The 26,009-nt window shown below is 48.0% G+C and overlaps 1 protein-coding gene across 2 annotated transcripts in view; it reads left to right on the top strand.

Moving 5' to 3' along the window:
• SLC7A8 (solute carrier family 7 member 8) overlaps window positions 1-26,009 on the top strand; it is a 64,465-nt gene that overhangs the window by 27,998 nt on the left and 10,458 nt on the right. The window contains exons 1-5 of one of the 2 annotated variants that reach the window (XM_017864202.1): window positions 5,535-6,251; window positions 18,514-18,639; window positions 21,119-21,272; window positions 22,192-22,315; window positions 23,713-23,816. In XM_017864202.1, coding sequence (XP_017719691.1) covers window positions 18,615-18,639; window positions 21,119-21,272; window positions 22,192-22,315; window positions 23,713-23,816 — 407 coding nt within the window. In that variant the 5' untranslated portion in view covers window positions 5,535-6,251; window positions 18,514-18,614. Of the gene's footprint in view, window positions 1-5,534; window positions 6,252-18,513; window positions 18,640-21,118; window positions 21,273-22,191; window positions 22,316-23,712; window positions 23,817-26,009 lie in introns of those variants that run through there. The other variant, XM_017864201.1, reaches the window with a different exon arrangement.

Below are 26,009 nucleotides of genomic sequence, written 5' to 3'. Positions count from 1 at the left end.
TGACCCTCCTGCCTTGGCACCCCAAAGTACAGGGATTATAGGCATGAGCAGCCACACCTAGCTATGATAAAAGTTTGAAAACAAAAAGAGGCTGGGCGCGGTGGTTCACGCCTGTAATCCCAGCACTTTGGGAGGCCGAGGCGGATGGATCACGAGGTCAGGAGATCGAGACCATCCTGGCAAACACGGTGAAACCCCGTCTCTACTAAAATACAAAAAATTAGCCGGGCGTGGTGGCGGGCGCCTGTAGTCCCAGCTACTCGGGAGGCTGAGGCAGGAGAATGGCATGAACCCGGGAGGCGGAGCTTGCAGTGAGCCGAGATCGCGCCACTGCACTCCATCCTGGGCAACAAAGTGAGACTCTGTCTCAAAAAAAAAAAAAAAGTAAAAGAAAAAATTTCCATCAGCTAATCACCATACTGAACTCCTACACTAAGAGAAGATAAAGTATAATTTATAGAGTCTTAGAAAAGATTAGTCTAGTGAAGAGAATGGTATGCAAAAACACATAATTACAATACAATATGATGGGGAAAAAATGTGGGCAACATAGAGAAAGGGGCTTCAAAGTTGGGAAGACAGTGCTTGGAAAGGCTCCCAGCTTGAGCTAAATGCTGAAGGGTAAGTAGATTTTATCCAAGGAACAGGGAATCACTGAAAGATTTTGAGCAGAGGAGTAACATGATTAGGTTCACATTTGGGAAAGAAAAGACTATGAAACTTGAAGCAGAGACAAGCAGGATAGGCACTTGTCCAGGTCAGAAAGACGGTAGCCTGAACTAAGAATGAAGCAACAAGGATGGAGAGGTGACAAAGACAAGAACGATTTAGGAGTAGAATCAGCTGGACTACTGAGGGAAGGAATCTAGTTTGTCTCCAAATCAAAATGAAATATGTTTCAACTTAAATGTTTCCAGCATTGATGACAAGCAGTTAGAATGTGTTCCATGTCGGCCGAACGCGGTAGCTCACGCCTGTAATCCCAGCACTTTGGGAGGCTGAGGCGGGTGGAGCACAAGGTCAGGAGTTCGAGACCAGCCTGGCCAATATGGTAAAACCCCATCTCTACTAAAATACAAAACTAGCCGGGCGAGGTGGCAGGCGCCTGTAGTCCCAGCTACTCGGGAGGCTGAGGCAGGAGAATGGTATGAACCTGGGAGTGGAGGCTGCAGTGAGCCGAGATCGCACCACTGCACTCCAGCCTGGAGGACAGAGCAAGACTTCATCTCAAAAAAAAAAAAAAAAAAAAAAAACGAAGAAAAAAATTCCATCAGCTAATCACCATACTGAACTCCTACACTAAGAAGAGATAAGGTATGATTTACAGTGGTGCGCACCTGTAGTCCCAGCTACTCAGGAGACTGAGGTAGAAGAATCGCTTGAACCCAGGAGACGGAGGTTGCAGTGAGCCGAGATTGTGCCGCTGCAGTCCAGCCTGGGCAACAGAGCTAGACTGTCTCAAAAAAAAAAAAAAAAATGTGTTCTATGTTTGCCTTCCATGTCCTCCCTAGAGCCCCGAGGGGTGCTGAGCAGGTCTCTGGTTAGAATCTTCCCCAGGGTAGTACTTCCAGGATCCTGCTCAAAATTCTGCCTGCTCTAGAGCAGTATAACTTAGAAAGGGATTAGGACTCTTGGGAAATATTATATAAATGCCACACTTCATTCTTTCAACAAACATTTATCAAGTGCCCATGATGGGCTAGTTACTGTTCTTGGCACAGAGGAGACAACAATGAACCAAAAGACTCTCATTCTCGGCCGGGCGCGGTGGCTCAAGCCTGTAATCCCAGCCCTTTGGGAGGCCGAGACGGGTGGATCACGAGGTCAGGAGATCGAGACCATCCTGGCTAACATGGTGAAACCCCGTCTCTACTAAAATACAAAAAACTAGCCGGGCGAGGTGGCGGGCGCCTGTAGTCCCAGCTACTCGGGAGGCTGAGGCAGGAGAATGGCGTGAACCCGGGAGGCGGAGCTTGCAGTGAGCCGAGATTGCGCCACTGCACTCCAGTCTGGGCGACAGAGCGAGACTCCGCCTCAAAAAAAAAAAAAAAAAAAAAGACTCTCATTCTCGTGTGAAGCAGCAGCAGCAGATTTAGTCTTCTTTCTTAACACGGATTATACTGCAGCCACCTGTGTGTCCTCTAGTGATGCCGCAGGTAATACAGAATCAGTCATACATTATTAAATATTTGAGTGTCTGTTCTGCTCTAGGCACTGTGGCAGGCATGGGGATACTTAGCTCTTGTACTAAGGAACTCACAGTCCAGTGGATGTTCCTGACAAGTATACAGGGAACTCCAGTTCAAACTGGAGTTCCAGTTCCCCAAGAGGACAGCATCCAGGCAGCTCCTGCAAGAAAAGTAAAGATGGGACTGGGGTTGAAGAAACTCTTAGAGAAAGTGACAAGTAAATTGAGGCTGAAAGACCAGTTGGAAATAGTCAGGCAATGTTCAGCATGGGGGGAGGGTCAGTAGAATGGGGTGGGGAGAATGTTCTAGCAGAACGAATTAACATGTGTCAAGGTCTGAGGACAGGAAAAATCACAGCTGTTTGTGGGAACTAAAGGTTGTTCAGTATAGCCACACCATAGACTAGGAGGCAAGAAATGTATAATAGAAGCAAGGACCCCATCACGAAAGGCCTCATGGGCCATAAAGAGATTGGGCTCTCCCCTAGGAGGAATGAGGTTTGAAGGGTTTCAAACAGAAGACCGACATGATCATATTTGTATCTTAGGAGAGTCATGCTGCAAGGCTAAAGGATGGATTGGTGAGGGGAATAAATCAGAGGCAAGAAAAGACGATTACAATGCGGTTGTAGGGATTCAGGTTAGAGATGACCGTCATGTGCATCTTGGGGCAGTGGGAGTAGAGAAAAGTAGATGCTTTTGGCATTTAGAAGGTGAAATTGGTAGTGATTAAGGTTGAAGGAGTCAAGGACTGCATGGTCTTGTTGGGGATACAGGTGAAGTAAATCAGGGACAACACTGGTTCGTATTGTCTGTACATATTGTCATATTGTCTGAATTGGTGTGGTTCAGACTAGTCAAGTTGACCCCTCTGTCTTTGTCACCCTTTTTACTCACTCTTCAACACTTAAAATCTGTTGCTGGGACTTGAGGAAGCATCCCCTGTGCTTTTGGACTCTATATCTATAATGCCAGAGTAAGTAAGCTACCTGAGAAGTCAGTCTTCTTCATTTCAATGTGCTTCAACTGCTCTCCCAGATCACCTCCTCTTTCCTGACTCCCATAGTGTCTCTTCTGCTCTTCAGCTTTTACTCTCAGACCGAAGTTCTGCTGTTTAGAGAGTGTGTGTGCCTACACAGCCCACACCCTGGAAAGTGGGGAATGAGGGGCTTGTTTTTGGGAATACGTCTACTTCTGATTGGGAGAATAGTGAATGGGACTGAGGTTTCCTGAAACAGGAAACTCTTTTGGAGTTCAGCTTCCACCAGGTATGGTAAAGATTTGCCTACTTTCTTGTACCAGCCAGAAACTTAAATTCTCCTCTGGCCTTTTGTTGCTGACTGTCAAGGATCACTTTGTTTTTCTCAGAGCAGCCAGGGCCCATGATTTAAATAGAGTCACCCACTAATTGTGTCTGGTAAACTTTTTTTTTTGAGATCGAGTTTTGCTCTTGTTGCCCAGGCTGGAGTGCAATGACACGATCTTGGCTCACCGCAACCTCCGCCTCCCGGGTTCAAGCAATTCTCCTGCCTCAGCCTCCTGAGTAGCTGAGATTACAGGCATGTGCCACCACGCCCAGCTAATTTTTTTGTATTTTTAGTAGAGACAGGGTTTCTCCATGTTGGTCATGCTGGTCTCGAACTCTGGACCTCAGGTGATCCACCTGCCTCGGCCTCCCAAAGTGCTGGGATTACAGGCGTGAGCCACCGTGCCCGGCCCTATGTCTGGTAAACTTTTAAGGATTAATGTGACACACCAAATTTATATTACATACCTAAGAACATAAAATCAGAAGGCTTATGGGACTGAGGCCCAGTGGTACTTGCAGCTTTGGGGGAAAGAAGAAAGGGCATCTCTGTTACAAGAGTTCAGCAAGTTGTGCTCACTTTAGCAGCACATATACTAAAATTGGAGCAGTACAGAGAAGATTAGCATGGCCCCATGTACAGATGACATGCAAATTCGCGAAGCATTCCATATTAAAAAAAGAAGAAAGTCCAGGCGCAGTGGCTCGCCCCTGTAATCCCAGCACTTTGGGAGGCCGAGGCTGGCGGATCACCTGAGGTCGGCAATTCAAGACCAGCCTGGCCAACATGGAGAAACCTCGTCTCTACTAAAAATACAAAATTAGCTGGACGTGGTGGCACATGCCTGTAATCCCAGCTACTCGGGAGGCTGAGGCAGGAGAACTGCTTGAACCCGGGAGGCAGAGGTTGCAGTGAGCCGAGATCGCGCCATTGCACTCCAGCCTGGGCAACAAGAGCGAAACTCCATCTCAAAAAAAAAAAAAAAAAAGAAAAGAAAAGAAAAAAGAGTTTAGCAAGTTTAAGTACGAGCTACCTTTGGAATTGGGTTATAACCGAACCATTTTGGGAGAATTTTGCAGCCTGGGTCCAGGTTTATAGAATTTAGTGAACACCAACAGAGCCTACAAGCCTTCTGGTCCAAGAACCAACTAAACCTCACAGGATCCATACCCTGTCTTCCAAGATTGAAATATGATGGAGGGTCAGGCTAGCCTTCCTGGGCTCAGTGCAGACTCAACAGAACCCATTCTCATCCACCTTGCTCCGCATCTGGGGGACATCAGCCTTGAGAATTGGGGTGTGAGAGCAATTTTTAAGGTCCAGGCTGAAAAAGTAATGAGTAGGATTAAAATAGGGTTCCCCACCGTGGCATGGCAGGCCACCCCTGGATTTCCTGGTGTCTTCAGTTTTTCGCTTCTCCCCGACTCAGGCCAGCTGAGGAGCCATGTTTAGCTCATGCTGAAGAGAGAACTACTCAGCTCTTGGAAAATGCTGAGCTGGGTATTCCTGCCTCTTGGCTGAGCTAAGTACTGGGTGGTGATTCAGCAGAAACTCCAGCTCCAGCAGCTGGCACAGGAGCTAACAGGGTAAGAAGGAAGGGGAAGACAGAGCCACGAAGGGAGGAGGGGAGGGGATGGGGCAGTATGGGCAGGAGCTTAGCTGGAAGTGTTTGGTAAAAGCTGTGTGCCTCCAGGAGCACTCACAGCCCTCACAGCTTCTCGGCACCCTCCTCCCCTCCTCTGCTGGTGTGTCCTTGGAAGAGAGAGGCCCTTCCGGAAGGCTCAGAGCACCTCCTCTCCTTTGGAGGGGGTTCCGAGATTTCTAAAACATTTTAAGCGCTTCGAGATGAAAAGGGCTGGAGAAGGGGAAATGTTACTATAGTGCGATAGGCAAGATCTGTTTCAAAACCACACTCCCCACTGTGCACTTTATAGAAGCTGGGATCAAAGCGCAGTTTATGAGGAAGGGCTGCTTTGATTTTTTTTTTTTTTTTTTTTTTTTTTTTTTTTTTTTTTTTTTTGTTTTTTTTGGTTTCTGTTGTGTGGCTTTTGTGTTTTTTTTTTTTTTTTTAACGTTTTTGTCTTTCACCAGTCAAGTTATATGTATAACTTCATCAGACAAGTTATATTACATGTACAATAATCAAGGTGCCGAAAGACTTTATAATGTGGCTCCTCACCCGCTATGAAAAATGTCTTGGCCCTGAGGTGGGGGTTAGCGGGGAATAGAGAAGGATTCTAGGAGGATTCTGTGCAGCTGGATCCAAGTCTCGCCACTCCCCCACACCTCCAGGCCTCTCTGGGTCTTTGACGAGGAAAGACTGTTCCGTGTGACCTGCGTGGGCAGAACTGGAACCTTATCAGAGCCTTGGGTTGTGTGCGTTAGAGGTCAAACAGGCCTCCGTGTTTTCTTTGCCTGTCAGTGCCTTTTGGCAGCCGGCACTGCTTACCTCCTAGATCCTAGATCTGGAAACGAAGCGGCTTTTCCACAATTAGAAACACGTGCTCAGTTCCTTCCCAAGCGGGGGAGGTGGCCAAGGAGCCTGGTGCAACCAATCACAGAGCCAAGCGTAGCCACACCCACGCCCCCACAGGCCCGGCTTCCCTGCGGCTCCAACCTCCAGCCTGGGCACCCAGACCCAGAGCGCTGCTGGGAGGGACATGCCTCACCCCTGTTGCTCCAGCTGGAGGGGAGGGAGTCTGTGGGAGCTGGCCAGAGCGTGGCAGAAGGCAGAGAAGTGCACGCCCCAGCAAAAGGTGAGGCTGAGAAGCCAACCCTCTGGCAGGCCATGACCCAGGTGAAATTTATGGCGTTTCAGAGGGCTGGGGAGCTCCATCCGAAAAGGTGCCTGTTTTGCAGGATTGGAGAGGAACAGGGCGTTCTGATTTCTACAGAGTGGCGTCACTGCTTCCTTTGTCAGCAGCCGTCTGCTTAGTACATTCCATCTTGCTGTTTTCAGTCCTGGCCTCTCTCTGTTGTGCTCCTCTCAAGCCCTCTTTCTCTCCCACTCATCTGCATTGTCCTCCGCTTGCTCCCTCCCGCCCTGTGGTTTCTTGTGCTCTTTCCCTCTCTTCTTCACCATCTGTCTTTGTGGACTTTGGCAAGTCTGGACATTTTTCCCCCTTTCTACTGCCTGTTTTCACTTATCTGAACAGACGAGAAGGAGAGGCCTGGTTCTGGAAATGTTAAAGGAAAACCAAGCCTTTCCAAGCCAGTCCAACCCACTCCTGAGAAAGGTGCAAGCCAGCAAAACCGAGAAATCCACATGGAGTTCCGGGAGTCTGGAGGGAACATGTGACGGTGACATTGATAAGGGGGCTGGTGGGAGGGGACCCAAGGTGGAGATCCCTGTGGGAAATGACTTGCTAAAGCCCTGGGAGCAAAGGATGCACCTTTCTTGGTTTCTGAGGCATAACTGTCAAAGTCTTCCCCTTTTGCCATATTGGCATCTTTCTTCCTGCTGCCCAGAAAGCAGTCCAGGCTGGACTTGGTGACAGATCCAGAGTCCCAAGTGGCACTGGCAGTAGTGACCATGGGTACCACTGACCCAAGCAGGAGGAGAGATGATGTGGGAGTGTCCAAGGGAAAGCAGAGTGATGTGTGTATGATGAAGAAAGGCTGGGCAGAGGCAGAACAAGCACCTGGGAATCGGGCTGTCCCAGTCTGGTCTTTGCTGTGAATTAGCCGGGGTCTAAATTCACTCACATATAAAATGAGGTTCTGCGGCCGGCATGGAGGCTCACACCTGTAATTCTAGCACTTGGGGAAGCTGAGTCAGGCAGATCGCTTGAGCCCAGGACTTGGAAGCTGCAATGAGCTATGATCATGCCATTGCACTTCAGCCTGGGCAACAGAATGAGACCCCATCTGTAAAAGAAAAATAAAATAAAATGAGGTTCTGGGTTTCTAAGGTCATTCCTGCCTCTGATCACCTATGAGGCTGGAAACAAGCCTTGGGTGGTAGGGTGCAGGCTTCAAATATTTACCTCTAGGGCCAAGAGTTGGCTACAAGGAGAGTCCCAACTAGTTCATTCTTCTTAGCACTGTCCTTATAACAACCAATCCAGCCCCGTATCCAGATGGCCCTATCCCAATCTTTACCCTGTCAGACCAGAATAGTGTGGTTCATCGAGTGGCAGCTGGCTTAGTAGAAGAAATGAGATTAGTTCAGGGATCCATGTGGGAATGTTCATTGGCTCCTTGAGGAAGGCACAAGATGAACCCCTGCTGGCCCAGCTCAATGAGAAGCCAGAGTCCTGTAGCCAAAGCAAGGAAGCACTTGAAAACAGTCATCGCCGGGTGTGGTGGCTCACACCTGTAATCCCAGCACTTTGGGAGGCCAAGGCAGGTGACTCACTTGAGCCCAGGAGTTCTAGACCAGCCTGGGCAACCTGGCAAAACCCCGTCTCTACAAAAAATACAAAAATTAGCTGGGCCTGGTGGCACATACCTGTAGTCTCAGCTACTCAGGAGGCTGAGGTGGGAGGATCATCTGAGTCTGGGGAGGTTGAGACTACAGTGAGCCATCATCATGCCACTGCACTGCAGCCTGGGTGACAGAGTAAGACCCTGTCTCAAAAAAAAGAAAACAACGGTGGCTCATGCCTGTAATCCCAGCACTTCGAGAGGCCAAAGTGGGCAGATTGCTAGAGCTCAGGAGTTCAAGACGAGCCTGGGCAACATGGGGAAACCCTGTCTCTACCAAAAATACAAAAAATTAGCTGGGTGGAGTGGCACATACCTGTGGTCCCAGCTACTCGGGAGGCTGAGGTGGGAGGATTGCTTGAGCCTGGGAGGCAGAGATTGTAGTTTGCCAACATCAGGCCACTGCACTCCAGCCTGGTTGACAGAATGAGACCCCATCTCAAAAAAAGAAAACAGTTATCAAGTAGTCTCTCTCTGGGAATAACGTGTACTCTTAGTGAGCTTTTTTTTTCTTTGTTTTTGTTTTGTTTTGTTTTGTTTGAGATAGAGTCTTTGTCACCGAGGCTGGAGTGCGGTGGCGCAATCTTGGCTCACTGCAACCTCTGCCTCCCAGGTTCAAGCAATTCTCAGCCTCCCGAGTAGCTGGCATTACAGGCATGCACTGCCACACCCAGCAAATTTTTGTGTTTTTAATAGAGACAGGGTTTTGCTATATTGGCCAGGCTGGTCTTGAACTCCTGACCTCAAGTGATTTACCCACCTCAGCCTCCCAAAGTGCTGGGATTACAGGTGTGAGCCACCGTGCCCAGCAAGCTTTTTTCTTTTTCTTTTTTTAAAGAGACAGGGTTACCCAGGCCAGTGCAATGGCATAATCACAGCTTACTGCAGCCTTGAATTCCTGGGCTCAAGTGATCCTCCCACCCCAGCCTCCATTGTAGCTGGGACTACAGGTACATGTCACCATATCTGGCAAATTTTCTGTTATTTTTTAAGAGACAGGATCTTGCTGTGTTGCCCAGGCTGGCCTGAAACTTCAAACTTCTGGCCTCAATTGATCCTCCCACCTCAGCCTCTACTGTCACTGGGATTACAGGTGTAACTGTGCCTGGTTGTACTTTGTGAGCTTTCTTAGAGGAAGGAGAGACAGCCACAATATGTACCCTCTCCCCACAATTCTGTCTGGCATCCGGGGCACTTGCCTTGCTTCATGGGCCATCCCATGACATATTAAACCTGATATTTACTCCCTAGAGCAGCACAATGGCTTCTATGTGCACTCTCCCTGAATTTTCTGTGTAGATGTATCTGTCTGTCATTTCCATTCAGTAAGCTTAGCACCTACTGTGTGCCAGACAGGACCTCAAGGCCACTCCGGCCACCAGGGGATTGTTTGTGGCTGTGTGCACACTGCTGGCAGCAGACAGTCTCTTTGGTGCCTGAGGAGTGGGGCAGCACGGGCAGCAACCACGCAGCTCTTCAGCTTTCTGCAGGGTGTTCCTCCCTAGCAGACAGAGGCACGTGACTTATAAGATCTGGTGGTATTTTCATCACTTGTGGAAACTGAGGCACAGGAACATGTTTGACCATCTGGGCTCCTGGTCCAGTGCTTGGCCGGTGCTCCCCAGCCCCACAGCCTGTACCTGTGACCCACTTCCAACTTCCAGACAGCTGGGTTGAAGGACCCCAGGGCAGGTCATTTGTGGAGGAGCATCCTCCTGAGAAAAAGATGGAACAGATTAGAAATTGAGAAGGATCAGGGGCACGATGTACAATGTGGTCTGATGCATGATATGCTCTCTAAAATCTTCCAAACCATTCCCATTCCCCGCCACTCTGCTTTGCCTCTGAGTGTCAGCATGATCCTGAGCAAATCACATGCTCTTTTTGACTTTCTTAGTCTACAGTTTCTTAAGATAAACAATAAAAATAACCATTTAACATTTTATGCAACAGGCCAGACGTAGTGGCTCATGCCTGTAATCCCAGCATTTTGGGAGGCTGAGGTGGGCAGATCACGAGGTCAGGAGATCGAGACCATCCTGGCTAACCACAGTGAAACTCTGTCTCTACTAAAAATACAAAAAATTAGCCAGGCGTGGTGGCAGGCACCTGTAGTCCCATCTACTCGGGAGGCAGAGCTTGCAGTGAGCCAAGATCGTGCCACTGCACTCCAGCCTGGGTGACAGAGCGAGACTCCATCTCAAAAAAAAAAAAAAAAAATGTATGCAACAATACACAGGATACAGAGTATTGTCACACTGTTCAAATGGACCTTAGATTTTACCTGGAGAAAAGGGAGGTTCAAAGAGGTTAACTGAGAGTACGTGACTAAGCTGGCAAAGGCACCACGGCCACTGAGTTCTTCAAGTTCAAAAGTTCTGTGATTCTCGGATTCAGACCTGCCGGGTCCCTCTGAGAGAGCCGTCTCTGCTTCTATCTTTCATGCTGCTGGTGATCTTCCTCCCCATTCTTACCACTTCACACCTTACACAAACTCCTCTGAGCTCTGCTCGCTTGTTCCACACCCAGAAAAGACTCCAGAAACCCACATCATCCTTCACTTCCCAGGTGCTGCTAGGTAGAGTTGAGGGGAAGAGTGATAAAGTCACAGCCTCACCTCTGGAATGATTGCAGGGACTTAAAACCAGCTCCACAACTCCCCAATCCATCCTTAAAACCTTCTAAATGCAGATTGATTTATTTATGCTAATGATTCATTGGTGTTCTATTTCAAAATGCACTGAAGAAATTAATTTTAAATTGTTTCTTTTACCTATAGTCTATAATACTGTCACGCATTGCTTAATGATAAGGATACAGTCTGAGAAAGGTATCCTTAGATAATTTAGTCATTATGCAAACATCATAGACTGTACTGACATGAAACTAGATGCATAGCCTACTACACACCTAGGCTACATGGTGTAGCTTGTTGTTCCTAGTCTACGAACCTGTACGGCATGTTACTGTACTGAGCACTGTAGGCAGTTGTATTTGTTCATTAAACATATCTAATAGAGAAAAGATACAGTAAAAACATGGTCTTCGAATCCTACAGGGCCACTAAGGTATAAGTAGTCTGTTGTTGCCCAGAATGTCATTATGTAGCACATGACTGTGTATTAATTTAGGGTTAAAAGTGGGTTGACTCAGCCTGGAAGGATATAGAGCAAGCTCTGCCAAGGTGTGTTTTGGTGTTGTCTACCACAGGACAGTACACGGTGTGGCCACTGTGTCCCCTCCGACGTGAACAGTGTACTCAGACTCGGGACTCTTGGGATAATAATCTCTTGGCTTTCTATCTTGACTTCTTTTGTGGCCTTTGATTGTGGCTTCTGGCCAGTAAAATAAGGAGACCAACAAAATCATGGGGGCAGGAAATAAAGGATTCATGTCTGTGAACATTCTGGCACTCCACTCGCCTTGCAAGAAGTTTGTGATTCTTGGGCCAGTGTTTGTGTGTGTATCTGGGTTGTGTGGGTGGGCCTGAAGTTGTAAGGAATACAGGGGAGACTGAAGGAGAACCTGAATTAGATGAAGAAGGGATATCGTGTCTTTTGCCCTGGATTTCTCTAAAAGGAAAGAGAAAAAACAACACTGCTAGAGTTACAAGACAAGGCTGTTTGCTACTGTATTGAATTACCAAATGGAGGAAGAGGAAATAGGAACACTTTAGCTGTGGGATCCCAGCTAGGGTTGGGAAGCTGGAAGAAGTGGGAAGTAGCTATGTGGTGTGGAACTTTGCTAACCAGGTGAGCACACTGGTGATCTCACCTTCACTACCCACTTCTAGAGAACAACATCCCTTCCCTCCATCTGGTGTCCTGCAAGGCCTGTGGACAGACACTCCTTTGGGCTCCTGGTATGTGTTGCCTGGCTGCTGTTTAAAAGCTTTTCTCTTTAAGGGTATGTCCCTGCTGTCTGGTCTTTCTGCATAATGTCTGTCTGGTATCCATTTCCTATTGGTACTGTTACAAGTAACCACAAACTTAGTGGTTTAAAACTATGCAAATGTACTATCTTTTTTTTTTTTTTTTTTTTGCCGAAGACCGGAGTCCTTGGCTCGCTGCCCAGGCTGGAGTGCAGTGGCGGCTTCTCAGCTCACTGCAATGCCTCCGCACTCCCTGGGTTATCACAGCCCATTCTCCTGTCTCAGCCTCCGAGTAGCTTGGACCACAGGCGCCGCGCCTCGTCCCGGCTAGTTTTGGTATTTTTGGTAGAGACGGGGTTTCACCCGTATTAGCCAGGATGGTCTCGATCTCCTGACCTAGATGATCCGCACCGTCTTGGCCTCCCCCAAAGTGTGGATTACAGGCTTGAGCCACTGCGCCCGGCCTTTTTTTTTTTTTTTTTGAGGCGGAGTCTCGCTCTGTCACCCAGGCTGGAGTGCAGTGGCCTGATCTCCGCTCACTGCAAGCTCCGCCTCTGGGTTCACGCCATTCTTCTACCTCAGCCTCCCAAGTAGCTGGGACTACAGGTGCCCACCACCATGCCCGGCTAATTTTTTGTATTTTTAGTAGAGACGGAGTTTCACCGTGTTAGCCAGGATGGTCTTGATCTCCTGACCTCGTGATCCACCCGCCTCGGCCTCCCAAAGTCCTGGGATTACAGGCGTGAGCCACTGCACCCGGCCAAATGTACTATCTTAGTCCTGGAAGTCAGAAGTCCTAAACTCTGGGGTCAGCAGGCCTGAATTTCTTCTAGAGGCTCTAGGGAGAATTCCTTGCCTTTTCTAGCTTCTAGGGACCTCCTGCATTCTTTGGCTCATGGCCCCATCTTTCATCTTCAAAGCCAGCAGCATAGCATCTTCAAGTCTCTCTTTCTCTCTGTCTGATGGTTGCATGATCACATGTCTTTTTGTAACTCTGACCCTCTTACCTCCCGCTTGTAAGGACTCCTGTGACAACATTGGGCCCTTTGGATAATCCAGGATAATCTCCCCATCTCAAGATCCTTAACATGGCTGGGCGTGGTGGCTCAGGCCTGTAATTCCAGCACTTTGGGAGGCCAAGGTGGGTAGATCACCTGAGCTCAGGAGTTCGAGACCAGCCTGGCCAACATGGTGAAATCCGTCTCTACCAAAAATACAAAAATTAGCCAGGTGTGGTGGCAGACACCTGTAATCCCAGCTACTTGGGAGGCTGAGGCAGGAAAATCGTTTTAACATGGGAGGCGGAGGTTGCAGTGAGCCGAGACCGCACCATTGCACTCCAGCCTGGGCAACAAGAGCGAAACTCCATCTCCAAAAAAAATCCTTAACTTAATCACATTTGCAAAGTTCCTTTTGTCATTTAAAATAACATAGTCACAAATCTCAGGGATTAGAATGTTGATATCTTGGATGGTCATAATTCTACCTTCAACTGCCCCCAATACAAAGAGATCTGCTGTCATTGCCAAGGGGAGGAAGTAAAGGAGAGACTTCTGTAATTCCTGGAGATCAAAGTCTGGGGTCAGAGCTGGGCTGGGGCTGAGGGCACCTTCTCTGCAGGGAGCCCAGCCCTCCACAGTGGGCAAGCCAGTTACAGGTCGGCAGCAAGGACTCTGAATCCCTCTGCCAGTCCTGCAGAAAGCATTGAGCCCATCTCTCCTACTTGGCAGCTGGGAGGCCCTGGACTCTGGGCAGAGTTCCAGATTGCTAGAATCTGAATTTTCCTCCTCCTGCCTGACTCATTCTTTGTATCTCTTCTGTCACCTTGATGTTGAGTATTTCAAACTGGATGGATGAAGTAACCCGCCCCTGACTTAAGCATATTCTTGAACTCTTGTCTTCTTAATAGTTTGTCATCTTATTTTTTACCCAGGAAGCGAGGAAGAAAGAGGGGAGGAAATGCCCAAATATATATATACAAGCCTGGAATTCCATGAGGGCCTCTAAAGAAGCAGCAACCACTCCCACAACTAGATTACAGTGGACAAGAACCAGAGTCTTATGACTTTTTATTTTGTCCAGCTGGACCAGGATTATAAATTTCTCCATGTTGCCAGGGTCTCTTCCTCCTAAAGGAGGCATCTCTGATTCCCCTGGGCTGAGTTAGGGGTTCCTCATAGATGCCCACTAGCTGCTGCGAATAACTTTGCCATCACCTCATTGTTTTGTGGCCATCTCTTCACCTGTCATCCCTGTTACATTGCCAACTTCCTAAAGGCAGGGACTTGTGTCTTATCAATTACCTCCCCACCAACTAGAATGCCTAGTACATGTAGGCCCTGCATGAATGACGGATGAGTGGATGAGTGGATGGATGGATAGAGGATGGATGGTTGGATGGGTGGGTAGGTGGATGGATGATGGATGGATAGACGGGTGGGTGGATGGATGCATGGATGATGGATGGCTAGATGGGTGGATGGGCGAATGGATCTGTGATGGATGGATGGATGGATGGATGGATGGATGGATGGATGGATAGATGAAAAGCCCCTCACATTTCAAAGCTGCTGTGGCCAATGATCCTCATCTACATGTAGCTTCCCTGAGGCCACTGTATCTCAGGCATGCAGAATTCAGGGTCTAGCCGAGAAGAGAGGGTTCTAGAATTTCATCGTCAGCAACAGACAAGTGCCAGGCAGTAGCTAGCCAGCAGCAGGGCTCCTAAGCAGGGCAGGAACTTGGCAAGCACCCACTGACCTGTCCTCTCTGGATGGAGGCTCAGGTTTCAGCCTGCTGTGAGGGAAGTTGTCTTGTGGTACCAGGAGACTGATACCATCTTTCCCCTCAGTCACATGGTGTGATGATCACCCAACTGCAGGGTGAAGGGCCAGATCTGGGGCCTGCAGCCATTGTTCCAAGGAGATTAGGTGTCACAGGCAATCTGCCTATCCCCACCTCATTCTCCGAATTTCTTTTTGTTTCTGAAAGATTATTGTGAAGGTGAAAGGTTAAATATTAGTCAAGGGCTGGGTTCTTGGGAAGTGATGGAGATAAGGTTAGGCAAGACAGAAGATAGCCACAGATAGGTTATTTGACAAAGCATCCCTATCTCTGTCACCCCAGGAAGACCACAGAGCTGACAGTTTAAAGGTGTCTTTCTGTGTGACTCAGTAAGGTCCATCTTGTAAAGAGATGATTTCATGTTTTCTTTTCCAGCACAACAGGGAGGTGGTCTGCTTGGGGGAGGAGGGATTTCTTTGAGTTGTCCCGCTTTGCCCTTGTTTTCCTCAAGTACTTTCTGTCACTTCCCCCTCCTGCCCTCTCCTCCCCTTGGAGAAGGATTTTCTTCCCTGAGATCAAGATCTGGTTCCTTATTGTGTAATCCTTACCTATCCCTGAGGCTCATGGGGTTTGTTTCCTAATCTTCCTTCCTTCCTTTTTTCAATCTCCTTTATCCTTGAGTTACTGCTGTGTCTGCCTGAATTCCTGGGTGAAGGGGCCCAGCCTTGTACCTTGCATGCCTCGGGGCCCAGGGAAGAAGCTGAGATCACAGACCCAGTTGTTTAGAGTGACCTAGGTTGGCTTGTCACCAGGCACATGATCCTGAAATCCTTATTGAATTGAGTAAGACAAACCAAATGTGTATTTATCAGGATGACAGTCCATCTGGAACATTCGAGTATTACAAAGTGTTCTCCCTGCTTGGGCACTTAAAATCCTTCCTCTGACAACATGTTTTGCTTCTCCTTATATGACATCATCTTGGATAATAGCTCTTCCATGAGGAGTCAGGAGCTTCTACTCTTGAAGTCAAGTTTCCTGTTGCCCTTTGGCAATGTGAAGCCAACTAGGGATTGTGTCTCCTTTTGATGAGGTTCTTGGGGAGCAGAAGAGGTTGATGTGCATTGTGGAACGTGTAGACCGAGATGATATTGGAAGGCTAATGAATTGTGATATTTTAAAATTCTTTTATTAAATACTTGCTGAGCACCTACTATTTGCAGGCACCAATGATATGTCCTGAGATTTAAAAACATGAAAACATTTACTTGCCCTTGGTGTCTTAAAAAAAAAAAAATGTAGTCTAGCTGTGTCGCCCACACTGGAGTGCAGTGGCACAATCTTGGCCCACTGCAACCTCCGTCTCCCAGGTACAAGTGATTCTCCTGCCTCAGCCTCCCGAGTAGCTGGGATTACAGGCACTTGCCACCATGCCCAGCTAATTTTTTTATTTTTAGTAGAGATGGGATTTCACTATGTTGGCCAGGCTGGTCTCGAACTCCTGACCTCATGATCCACCCACCTTGACCTCCCAAAGTGCTAGGATTACTAGCGTGAGCCACCGCGCCAGGCCAGAAGCAGGTCATTTTGATACAAAGAAATACATCCCGGCTGAGCACGGTGGCTCATGCCTGTAATCCCAGCACTTTGGGAGGCCGAGGATCATGAGGTCAGCAGATTGAGACCATTCTGGCTAACACGGTGAAATCCTGTCTCTACTAAAAATACAAAAAATTAGCTGGATGTGGTGGCATCCCAGCTGAGGCAGCAGAATGGCGTGAACCCGGGAGGTGGAACTTGCAGTGAGCCGAGATTGCGCCACTGCACTCCAGCCTGGGCGAAAGAGTGAGACTCTGTCTCAAAAAAAAAAAAAGAAAAGAAAAGAAAAAAGAAATACATCCCAATATTAGATATAAACAAAGTGGTATGGGATTGTTCTGGAAAGAAGGAACAAACTTTGTTCCTCGTGTACAAAACACAGCTGATATATCTTCTCTTGCAGGCATGTTGTTAGGAATAAATAACATGCTGAATTATAAAGATTCATAGAACAGGTGACATTTAAGCTGGATCTTGAAAGAGGAGAAGGGATTTGCCAGGTGGAGACGGTGCACGAAGGAAGGTTACAGACGGGTAGTGTCAGGACCATCTTACCCTAACCTTCTCAGCATCAAGTAAGGTTGGGAAATGCTTGGAAAGTAGAAGTACCATTTAAGAATAAGATACTGATAAAATTTGATCAGCCATTCAAGTGAAGTCAGAGCTGCCACACCACCCAGCTTATTTTTAAAATTTTTTGTAGAGAATTACAACTCCCCATGCCACCAAAGAAGATTTGTAAATGGATGGCAAATAAGCACATGAAAAGTTGCTCAACATCATTAGTCATTAGGGAAATGCAAATCAAAACCGTAATGAAATACAACTACATGCCCATTAGCAAAAACTGACAATACCAAATGCTGGGAAAGATGTAGAGCAACAGGAACTCCGACATGACAGTGGGAATGCAAAATGAGACAGCCACTGTGGAAGACAAGTTTGGTAGTTTCTTATAAAGTTAAACACATTTACTCTATGGCCCAGAATCTCATTCCTGGTGATTTACTCAAGAGCAATGGAAACCCCACTCAAAGATCTCTACGATCCACAAAAAGAAAAAAGACATCTACGCAAGTATTTGTCACAACTCTTCATAATAGTCCCACGCTGTGAGCAACCCAAATGTCTATGGAAAAACAAACAGATACCTTTACATCATAGAATGCTATCTGGCAATAAAAAGGAACAAATTGTAATATGTGCAACAACATGAGTAGATCTCGAAAGCATTATGTTAAGTGAAAGAAGTCAAACACAGAAGACCACATAGTGTATGATTCCATTTACATGACATTTTGAAAAAGACAAAGCTATAGGGATAGAAGTCAAAGTAATGCTTGTAGAGGTAGGGTAAGAAGATTTGCCTCACTGACTACAAAGGAGCATGATGCATAAGGAAACTTTTTAGAGTGTCGGGAATGTTCTACATACGAAGTGTTGAAGTGATTAAGCCATTCAATGCATTTGTCAAATCTCATCAAACTGTACACTTAAAAAAGGTGAGTTTTGGCCGGGTGCGGTGGCTCAAGCCTGTAATCCCAGCACTTTGGGAGGCCGAGACGGGCAGATCACGAGGTCAGGAGATCAAGACCATCCTGGCTAACACTGTGAAACCCCGTCTCTACTAAAAAATACAAAAAACTAGCCGGGCGAGGTGGCAGGCGCCTGTAGTCCCAGCTACTCGGGAGGCTGAGGCAGGAGAATGGCGTAAACCCGGGAGGCGGAGTTTGCAGTGAGCTGAGATCCGGCCACGGCACTCCAGCCCGGGCGACAGAGCGAGACTCTGTCTCAAAAAAAAAAAAAAAAAAAAAAGGGGTTTTGGAAAAGTGTAGTTTATTTTAAAAAACCCAAAAAAAAAAAAAAAAAGTGAGTTTTAGTAAGATGTAGATTATATCTCAATAAGCCTAAGTAACAGAAGATTCCCCTAAGCCTCTGTTACCCCAAAATCAGGCTTAGGAAGGTGACTTCCTGAATCCCACCAGCTGCTCACAGCTCCCCTTGCACAAATAATAACTTGAAGACAAAGCCCATACTTGTGCCCTGATCAGATATGATTTTACCCCCAAAGCCAGTGCCTATACTTCCATGCCTACTTCTGGCTTCCAGCCCTCAGCAGGGCATGCTGTTCTCAAGCTCTAATTTGGGACATGTAATCCTCATTTGTAACCCATTAACCTAGCCATAGTCCCTGGTCCCTGGGGTTGAGCTTGCTGGGTATCTGGCTCACCTATTACAATCTCATCATCAGGACGAGGGAGCACTTCTGCTTGTGTGCCTTGGGCATCATGCAGCCAGATACAGCCTCTGAAGGTCTGTTTGGGGGTCTTTCATTTCAGTACTCCTCACATGGGTCAACTGTTCCAGTGTGCGGTGGGCCACCCGGGTTCAAGACATCTTCACAGCTGGGAAGCTCCTGGCCTTGGCCCTGATTATCATCATGGGGATTGTACAGATATGCAAAGGTGAGTATCACAGGAACAACAGGTGCTGCCCACCTTTCCTCCCTTTGCATATACACACCCTCTCAGCCCAGCTTTGAAGGTATGCACACCCTGAGATTTCCCCAGTTCTAGCCTTGAGTGACTTCTCTTCTTCTTCCCTTGCTTGACAAAAGGGAAGGATAAACCATTTTCCCCGAGGTGGTTGGGGGTAGGGAATACTCCCCTTAGGCTGCAAAGGTCACCTCTCCCATGCTTACCTCAAGGCTCTAGCACAGCTAGGTAAAGACCCCACATATCCGCCAAGTGTGGTCGCTCACATCTGTAATCCCAGCACTTAGGAAGGATGAGGCAGGAGGATCACTTGAGCCCAGGAGTTTGAGACTAGTCTGAGCAGCATAGTGAGATCCCATCTCTACAAAAAATCTTAAAAATTAGCGGGGCATGGTGATGCATGGCTGTGGTCTCGTTTACTCTGGAGGCTAAGGTGGGAGGATCACGTGAGCCCAGGAATTTGAGGCTGTAGTGAGCTATGATTGTGCCACTGCACTCCAGCCTGACTGAGAAAGAACTTGTCTCAAAAACAAACAAACAAACAAAAACCCCAGATCTCTAGATTCCTATTGTCTTTTTCCCCCAACCCCAGGGAAGCTCCCTGCCTCTTCTGTTGAATCTTGTCCACATCTTAAAGTGGAGGACAGAAAAAGGTATTTTATGTTTCAAAATTACTTATAATCTCTGAGAGAGAGAGCTCTGCATTCCCGGGACCCCTGCCAACATTCCCCACTGGATTTGGCCCTTTCCAAGCCTGAGGCTGTATTTGGTTTCCATGGGACCCATGGCACCGTGAGGCTCTGCCCAGTGTCACTGCCTCATGGAGAAGGTCAGGTGACAAACAGGGAAACTTCCCACAAGCCCTGAAGGCAGTGTGGGCAGCCTGGATTTCTACTCCAGGAAACATAATTTTCTGCTATATAATATGTCTGATTGTTTTAAACAGTTGGATTAAGTTCTTTAACAGGTTATATATTGCTTTCAGGCATTTAGACTTAAGGAAATCACTGCGCTATCTTGTCAAAAATAGTGAGTCCCTCCTAAACTGGCCTCAATTCTTTCTCCTGGTCACCCTAATCTCCTTATTTCCTGTCCCAATGCTAAACTGCAGATGAATAAGTAACATATGATCAATTACTCTCTATCTCATTGAAATTTTAGCCAGTCAGCAGACGATTCCAAGGGCCCACAGTCTGCAGCACACTGTACTAGGGGCTGGGAAGGCAGTTTAAACAGCTCTTTGCTAAAAAAATTCCTGTCCTTGGGGAATCTTGAAAAGAGAGACGGCAAGGCATGGTGGCTCACGCCTGTAATCCCAGCACTTTGGGAGGTCAATGCAGGCACATCACTTGAGGTCAGGAGTTCAAGACCAGCCTGGCCAACGTGATGAAACCCTGTCTCTACTAAAAATACAAAAAAATTAGCCAGGCATGGTGGCACATGCCTGTAACTCCAGCTACTCGGGAGACCGAAGCAGGAGAATCACTTAGAACCTGGGAGGTGGAGGTTGCAGTGAGCTGAGATCATGCCACTGCACTCCAGCCTGGGTGACAGAGCAAGACTCCGTCTCAAAAAAAGAAAAGAGAGACCAAACACACATCTCAGAAACAGATAGGAGGATATCAACAAAGCAAGCAGCAAAACAAGCTTGAACTAATATAGCATTATGGAAACTCACGTTTGAGTGTTTGTTGTTCTGGATGCTTGCTTGTTTTTGTTTTTTTCTTTTTTGGAGATAGGGTCTTGCTCTGTCACCCAGGCTGGAGTGCAGTGGCGCGATCTCAGCTCACTGCAACCTCCACCTCCCAGGTTCAAGTGATTCTCCTGCTCACTGCAGCCTTAAACTCCTGGGCTCAAGTGATCCTCCCACCTTAGCCTCTCAAATAGGTGAGACTATAGGCATACACCACCACACCCAGCTAATTTTTTTAATTAGTGGTGGAGATGGGAGTCTCGCTATGTTGCCCAGGCTGGTCTCAAACTTCTGGCCTCAAGCATTCCTTCTGCCTTGACCTCCCAAATTGTTTGGATTATAGGCCTGAGCCACTGTGCCCAACCCTGGATGCTTTCTTCATGAAAATGTAGAAACTTAGATATCAGAGAAAGTGGTCAGGAGATTACCAATGACTCCAATCCTGTATTTCCAAAGCCCAATTTACCATGTCCTTTCCTTTTAAATAACTTTACCTTTTATAGAATGAGCATTCAGAACTGTGCCTTGAACCTAAACCCTCATTTGGACTCCCAGTTTCCAGGGCCTCGGAAGCCCTGGACCTGAATTTTCCTGCTCCCTTTATCCCCATGTATCCAATATGTTGGGTTCACTGGAGACAAGACAGAGTTGGTGTCATTGCCACACGGAGGGGTGAGAGGTGGGCCAGGGCAGGCCAGGGGTTGCTGGGCTCCTGACTTGTCTCACTGAGCAGCCTCCTGTTGCATGTGTCCACAGGAGAATACTTCTGGCTGGAGCCAAAGAATGCATTTGAGAATTTCCAGGAACCTGACATCGGCCTCGTCGCACTGGCTTTCCTTCAGGGCTCCTTTGCCTATGGAGGCTGGAACTTTCTGAATTATGTGACTGAGGAACTTGTTGATCCCTACAAGTGAGTTGAAAGAGCCCGGCTATTCCCTCTCCCTTGAAGGGCCACAGCACCTGCTGCTGGAAAGAGGGAGCAGGTGTACATTGCCCACCTCGCCTTCCTCAGCCCCATTCGGACTGTGATTTGATCTATCCTGAAGTTGTAGTTCATTTCCCAGGCATTAAACCATTTGCCGTTCACCCCACCAGGAGGAGAAAAGGATCCAGTGACTTTCCCAGACCTGATTAGAAGCTGAAAACTGTACTGCATTAACACCACTGCCTTAGACAACGAACTGTGCCCTGAGAGGCTTCTGGGAATCTTGCTTGTTTCAGGACAGGCCAGTCTTGGTGTCTTGAGGCAGGGGGAAAAGGTGCATTGTGGAGATCCAGGTCAAGATCAACAGGTGTGGAGCAGATTTCCAACCTGAGTTGTTTTATTGCCTTCATTTTTTTAACTTATTTTTTCTTTTGTTTTGTTTTTAGAGACAGGGTCTCACTCTGTCATCCAGGCTGGAGTCCAGTGGTACAATCATAGCTCACTGTAGCCTCAATCTCCTGGGCTCAAGCAAGCCTCCCACCTCAGCCTCCTGAGTAGCTGGGACTACAGGCACATGCCACCATGCCCAGTTAATTTTTTAATTTGTAAAAAAGAGGTCTTGCTATGTTGCCAGGGATGGCCTCGAACTCCTGGGCTCAAACGATCCTCCCTCCTTGGCCTCACAAAGGGCTGGGATAACAGGTGTGAACCACCACGCTCAGCCTCTTTTCCTTTAAATTATCCTGCCCATATTGAGGCAAAGTCCACCTCCCAGGGAAAGGAAGCCGCACAGAAGTCTGCAAGGCTAAGCACATGCAGAAAGACAGAAGACACCCCCTGGACTCCATGGCAAGTCTGGCGTCCCGGGTGCCAGCCCTTCCCCTCACCTCCTCTCCCTCTACAGGAACCTTCCCAGAGCCATCTTCATCTCCATCCCACTGGTCACATTTGTGTATGTCTTTGCCAATGTCGCTTATGTCACTGCAATGTCCCCCCAGGAGCTGCTGGCATCCAACGCCGTTGCTGTGGTAAGAAATGAAAGTCCCAGTCTCTCATATGAGGAATGTGGACATAGACTTGCCTGCTATAGCCCTGCTCACTTTTCCCTGATCCATGGCCTTGTGGAAGTGGAAATCACCCCCAAGTTCTCAGGACAGAAACCACATATGTCATTGGCTGGGGTATCTTTAAATGCCCAGGAGCAAACTGGTGGCTGGGTTGTACCTAGAACAGCTACAATGGCGGAACTGAGTCATTGCCACAGAGACCGCATGGCTAAGAAGCTATAAGACATTTACTACCTGGCCCTTTACAGAGAAAGTTTGCCAACTCTTAATCTTGGGCACTTTAAGCTCTAAATGTGAGAGTGGTATGAAGCAGACAGGCCCCTCCTCAGAAAGACATAATCTTGCACAAGACATGCCATTTCTCTCTGCCTTCATATCCAGAAGCAGAAGTCAGGTGTGCTCTTTGGGGAAAGAGACCATACTGGTGCAAGGGGTTGGGATCCTTGACCTCTAAGAAGGACCTGGGAGGCACCTTGCTCCCTCGCCTGGCATCAGGCTGGGCCACCACCCACCCTGCCAGTCTCTTCACTGGCCTTATCTCAAAACACCGTAAAGAAAGAGGTCCTCCTGTTTCCTGGGGCAGCCTGTTCTTATGACCAACAGCCTTCTATTCTGAACAATCTCTCCTCAGTAATGTGCTGTAAACCTAGCTCAGGGAATATAGAAAAGGCTGGTCCCCTGCGTTGTATAGTCCTTGAATACATGAAGATTCGTCTATAGCTTCACAGCCTTTTCTTTCTCAGACTAAGGAGGGGCTCATTCTTATAATTTTACCCCCAACTCATCTGTTTTGATGAATTGAGAAATTCTCACCCTGTGATTCTGGATTAATCCCTATTTTGCAGTTGGGAAACAGAAGCTCAAAAATCATAAACTTTGCTCAAGATCTCACAGTTCCTAGCTGGAGGGCAAGGATTTGAGCCTGGATCTGCCTGACAGATCTTCCTGACAAGCCCATGCCCTTCCCTGTGCTGGAGAAATCACATAATGTATGTCAGGCCTGGATCACACCACCTGGCTTCCAATGCTGGTCCCTCTGCTTGCTGGGTGTGTGATCTTAGGCAAGCTACTTAATCACTATGTGACTCACTTCCTCATCCATAAAACAAGAATAGTGTTAGTTCATTATTACTATTACCACTGTGTACTACCTTCTTCAGTTAATTAGCCTAAAACATGCATTAACCCCCTGTGTAGGGGGTCCACCCTTGAGAGGGTGGGGGCTCTTAAGGAACTTGGCCAGAGAGAATTACAAAGGTGGAGATGGGAGAAATGGTTTCCCAGAGTGAAGTGGGAGCTAAGGGGTTGGGGAGTGGTAACCTCTCCTTCTTTGCTTATCTCCTTGTTTCCTCTCCCAGACTTTTGGAGAGAAGCTCCTAGGAGTCATGGCCTGGATCATGCCCATTTCTGTTGCCCTGTCCACATTTGGAGGAGTTAATGGGTCTCTCTTCACCTCCTCTCGGTGAGTGCTGCCTGGGCCCTTCTCCGGCCAGGGGCCACTCTGCTGTGCACTTTGCTCTGTTTGTATATGGTGGGTTTGTCTCTGTCAGCAGGGGTCTGTGTGGGCATCTGGATGGTGGGCTTGAAGAGGGGTGATTGCTCACATGAGGGCGTGTATGTCAGTGTGGATGCTGAGGAGTGTGTGCTGCTCACGTGGTCACCTGCGATGTGTGTGGCATATGGATCCTAGGTGCTTCACATGTAGTAGCCTGTCTCATTTCGAAAGGAGCAGAAGACAGAGGAGGCCACCAGCCTGCCTGATGCGGCCCCCAGTCAGGGGCTGTAGTTGGCAGCAAGACAGTATCTTGGCTGCAGTCCTAGAGCCCCCATTTCCACTTGCCTGGAAACAGGCTGCTGCTGGCTGGAAAAGAACCCCATTTGGAAAGTGACCAAGAGGGAGACTTGTGCCTGGGGCCTCTGGGCCTGGCCTCCCATGAATGTTCTGGAACTAGCCTGCAGGTGGGATGGGTTCACCCTAATTGCCCCAAGAATGCAGAGCTCCTCCCTGCTCAACCGAGGCGGCTGGAAAGGCCTTTTCGAGGCCACCCATGAGACTCAGGTGGAGAATGTGAAGTGAGAGGGCGGGGGAAAGTGGAAAGCAAACATTTGTCCAAAGAAAGAGCCTTTTATCCATGACCCCCACCCCAGAGCTCTCTCAGAAGCCAGAAGTGCAAGCGGGTCCACGAGTCCCAGGTCCTGCCTCCACGCATCCAGGGACCTGGCCCTTTCTTTTGCTGTCTTCAGAAGGGGCTGTTGAGGCTAGCAGATATTGAATGACTTCCACTTGTGTGGTTCAAGGGGTCCTCCCAGGTTCTCAGAAAGCACCCCCTGCCCTCAGGGTACAGTCCTGCTCCAAAGATGAGTCCCTGAGTTCAGCTGCTTCAAAGCCATCACGTCAGGGAAGAGTTCCTGTGAACTAACAAGGTAGTGCCATGTTTTTAGGACCCAGGGCTGGAAAGAGGTGGTGTGGGTGTCCCCTGTACCCTGGGACCCTATGACACTCACCCACAGCAACCTCGTGTGCATGTTACACAGGAGCAGTGGCCACGTGGAGGCCCCGCCGAGCGGTGGAAGAACAGTGACCCATGAGGCTCCCTGAGATCTATTGGAGGAGAGTGACTGGCTACAGTCACTTTAGAGTGGGGTTTGTCCCTCAGGCAGGCCAAGCAGTGGTCTGCGTGCATGTGGTCTAGTTGTGTGTGCATGCAGGAAACGGTGGCGCATGGTGTGCTCCACCTCCGATTCAGAGGCGAGACCTCACACACCCAGGCCTCCTCTGCTCATCTTTCCAGTTCCTTCTTCCTTCCTTCTCCTTCCCTCCTTCTTTATCTCCTGTCACTCCTTTGTGTTCTCGGGTAGGGAGTGGATGATCCTTCCTGAAGAGTCAGAGTATGTGGATGTGTGTTATGCTTAATGTCATCGTCTCCTCCGTTGTCGGCTAGCTGGGCAAGGACTGTCTGTTGTGAACTGGACACTTGCAAATGCTGTCGGATCTGGACAATTACACTTGGTCCTGTCTGCATGTGGGGGAGGGACGTGAATGCAGGACCCTGGCTATGTGCATGACAGGTCCCACAGAGCACCTGGTGCATGAGACTGCCTTGTAGAGGGGCGGCAGCATGGGAGAGGGGACAGGGATGTGTATGGCTGCATGAAACTAGTGACACTGGCCTAGGGAGTTCATTATGGTTACTGCTTATGGGTATTTGGGGATACAGTCAACTCCCACACTTCTGATGAGCTGCTGCTGTTAGCTTCAGTCTACTCCATACACAAATTACAAAGTAAGTGACAATTCTCTGAACTCCCAGTGCACTGAATCTGTGCCTTTTTGTTCTTATCAAGCTGTACCCTGCCTGTCATCCCTTAGGTGAGCCTTTCCCCAGAAAAAAGAAAAAAGTGGTCCAATTTGCACTGACATGTAAATTACTGTTGACAGCCCCTAATATTCACTTTTCTCTTAGGAGAGTAAAAGGGAAGGAGGGCTGATTTTTATGTTCAAGTTTCATATTCGTATGTATATAATAGATGTACATATTTTCAAGGTACAGATGATGTTTCAATACATTGATATCATGTGTAAAAATCAAATCAGAGTAATTGAGATATCCCATCTCCTTCAATATTGTCTTTTCTTTATGCTAGGAACATTCAA

This window comes from Rhinopithecus bieti, unplaced genomic scaffold, assembly GCF_001698545.2.
Source record: "Rhinopithecus bieti isolate Rb0 unplaced genomic scaffold, ASM169854v2 scaffold_74680, whole genome shotgun sequence".
Taxonomy (NCBI): domain Eukaryota; kingdom Metazoa; phylum Chordata; class Mammalia; order Primates; family Cercopithecidae; genus Rhinopithecus; species Rhinopithecus bieti.
This window is presented reverse-complemented; position numbering and strand designations above follow the sequence as displayed.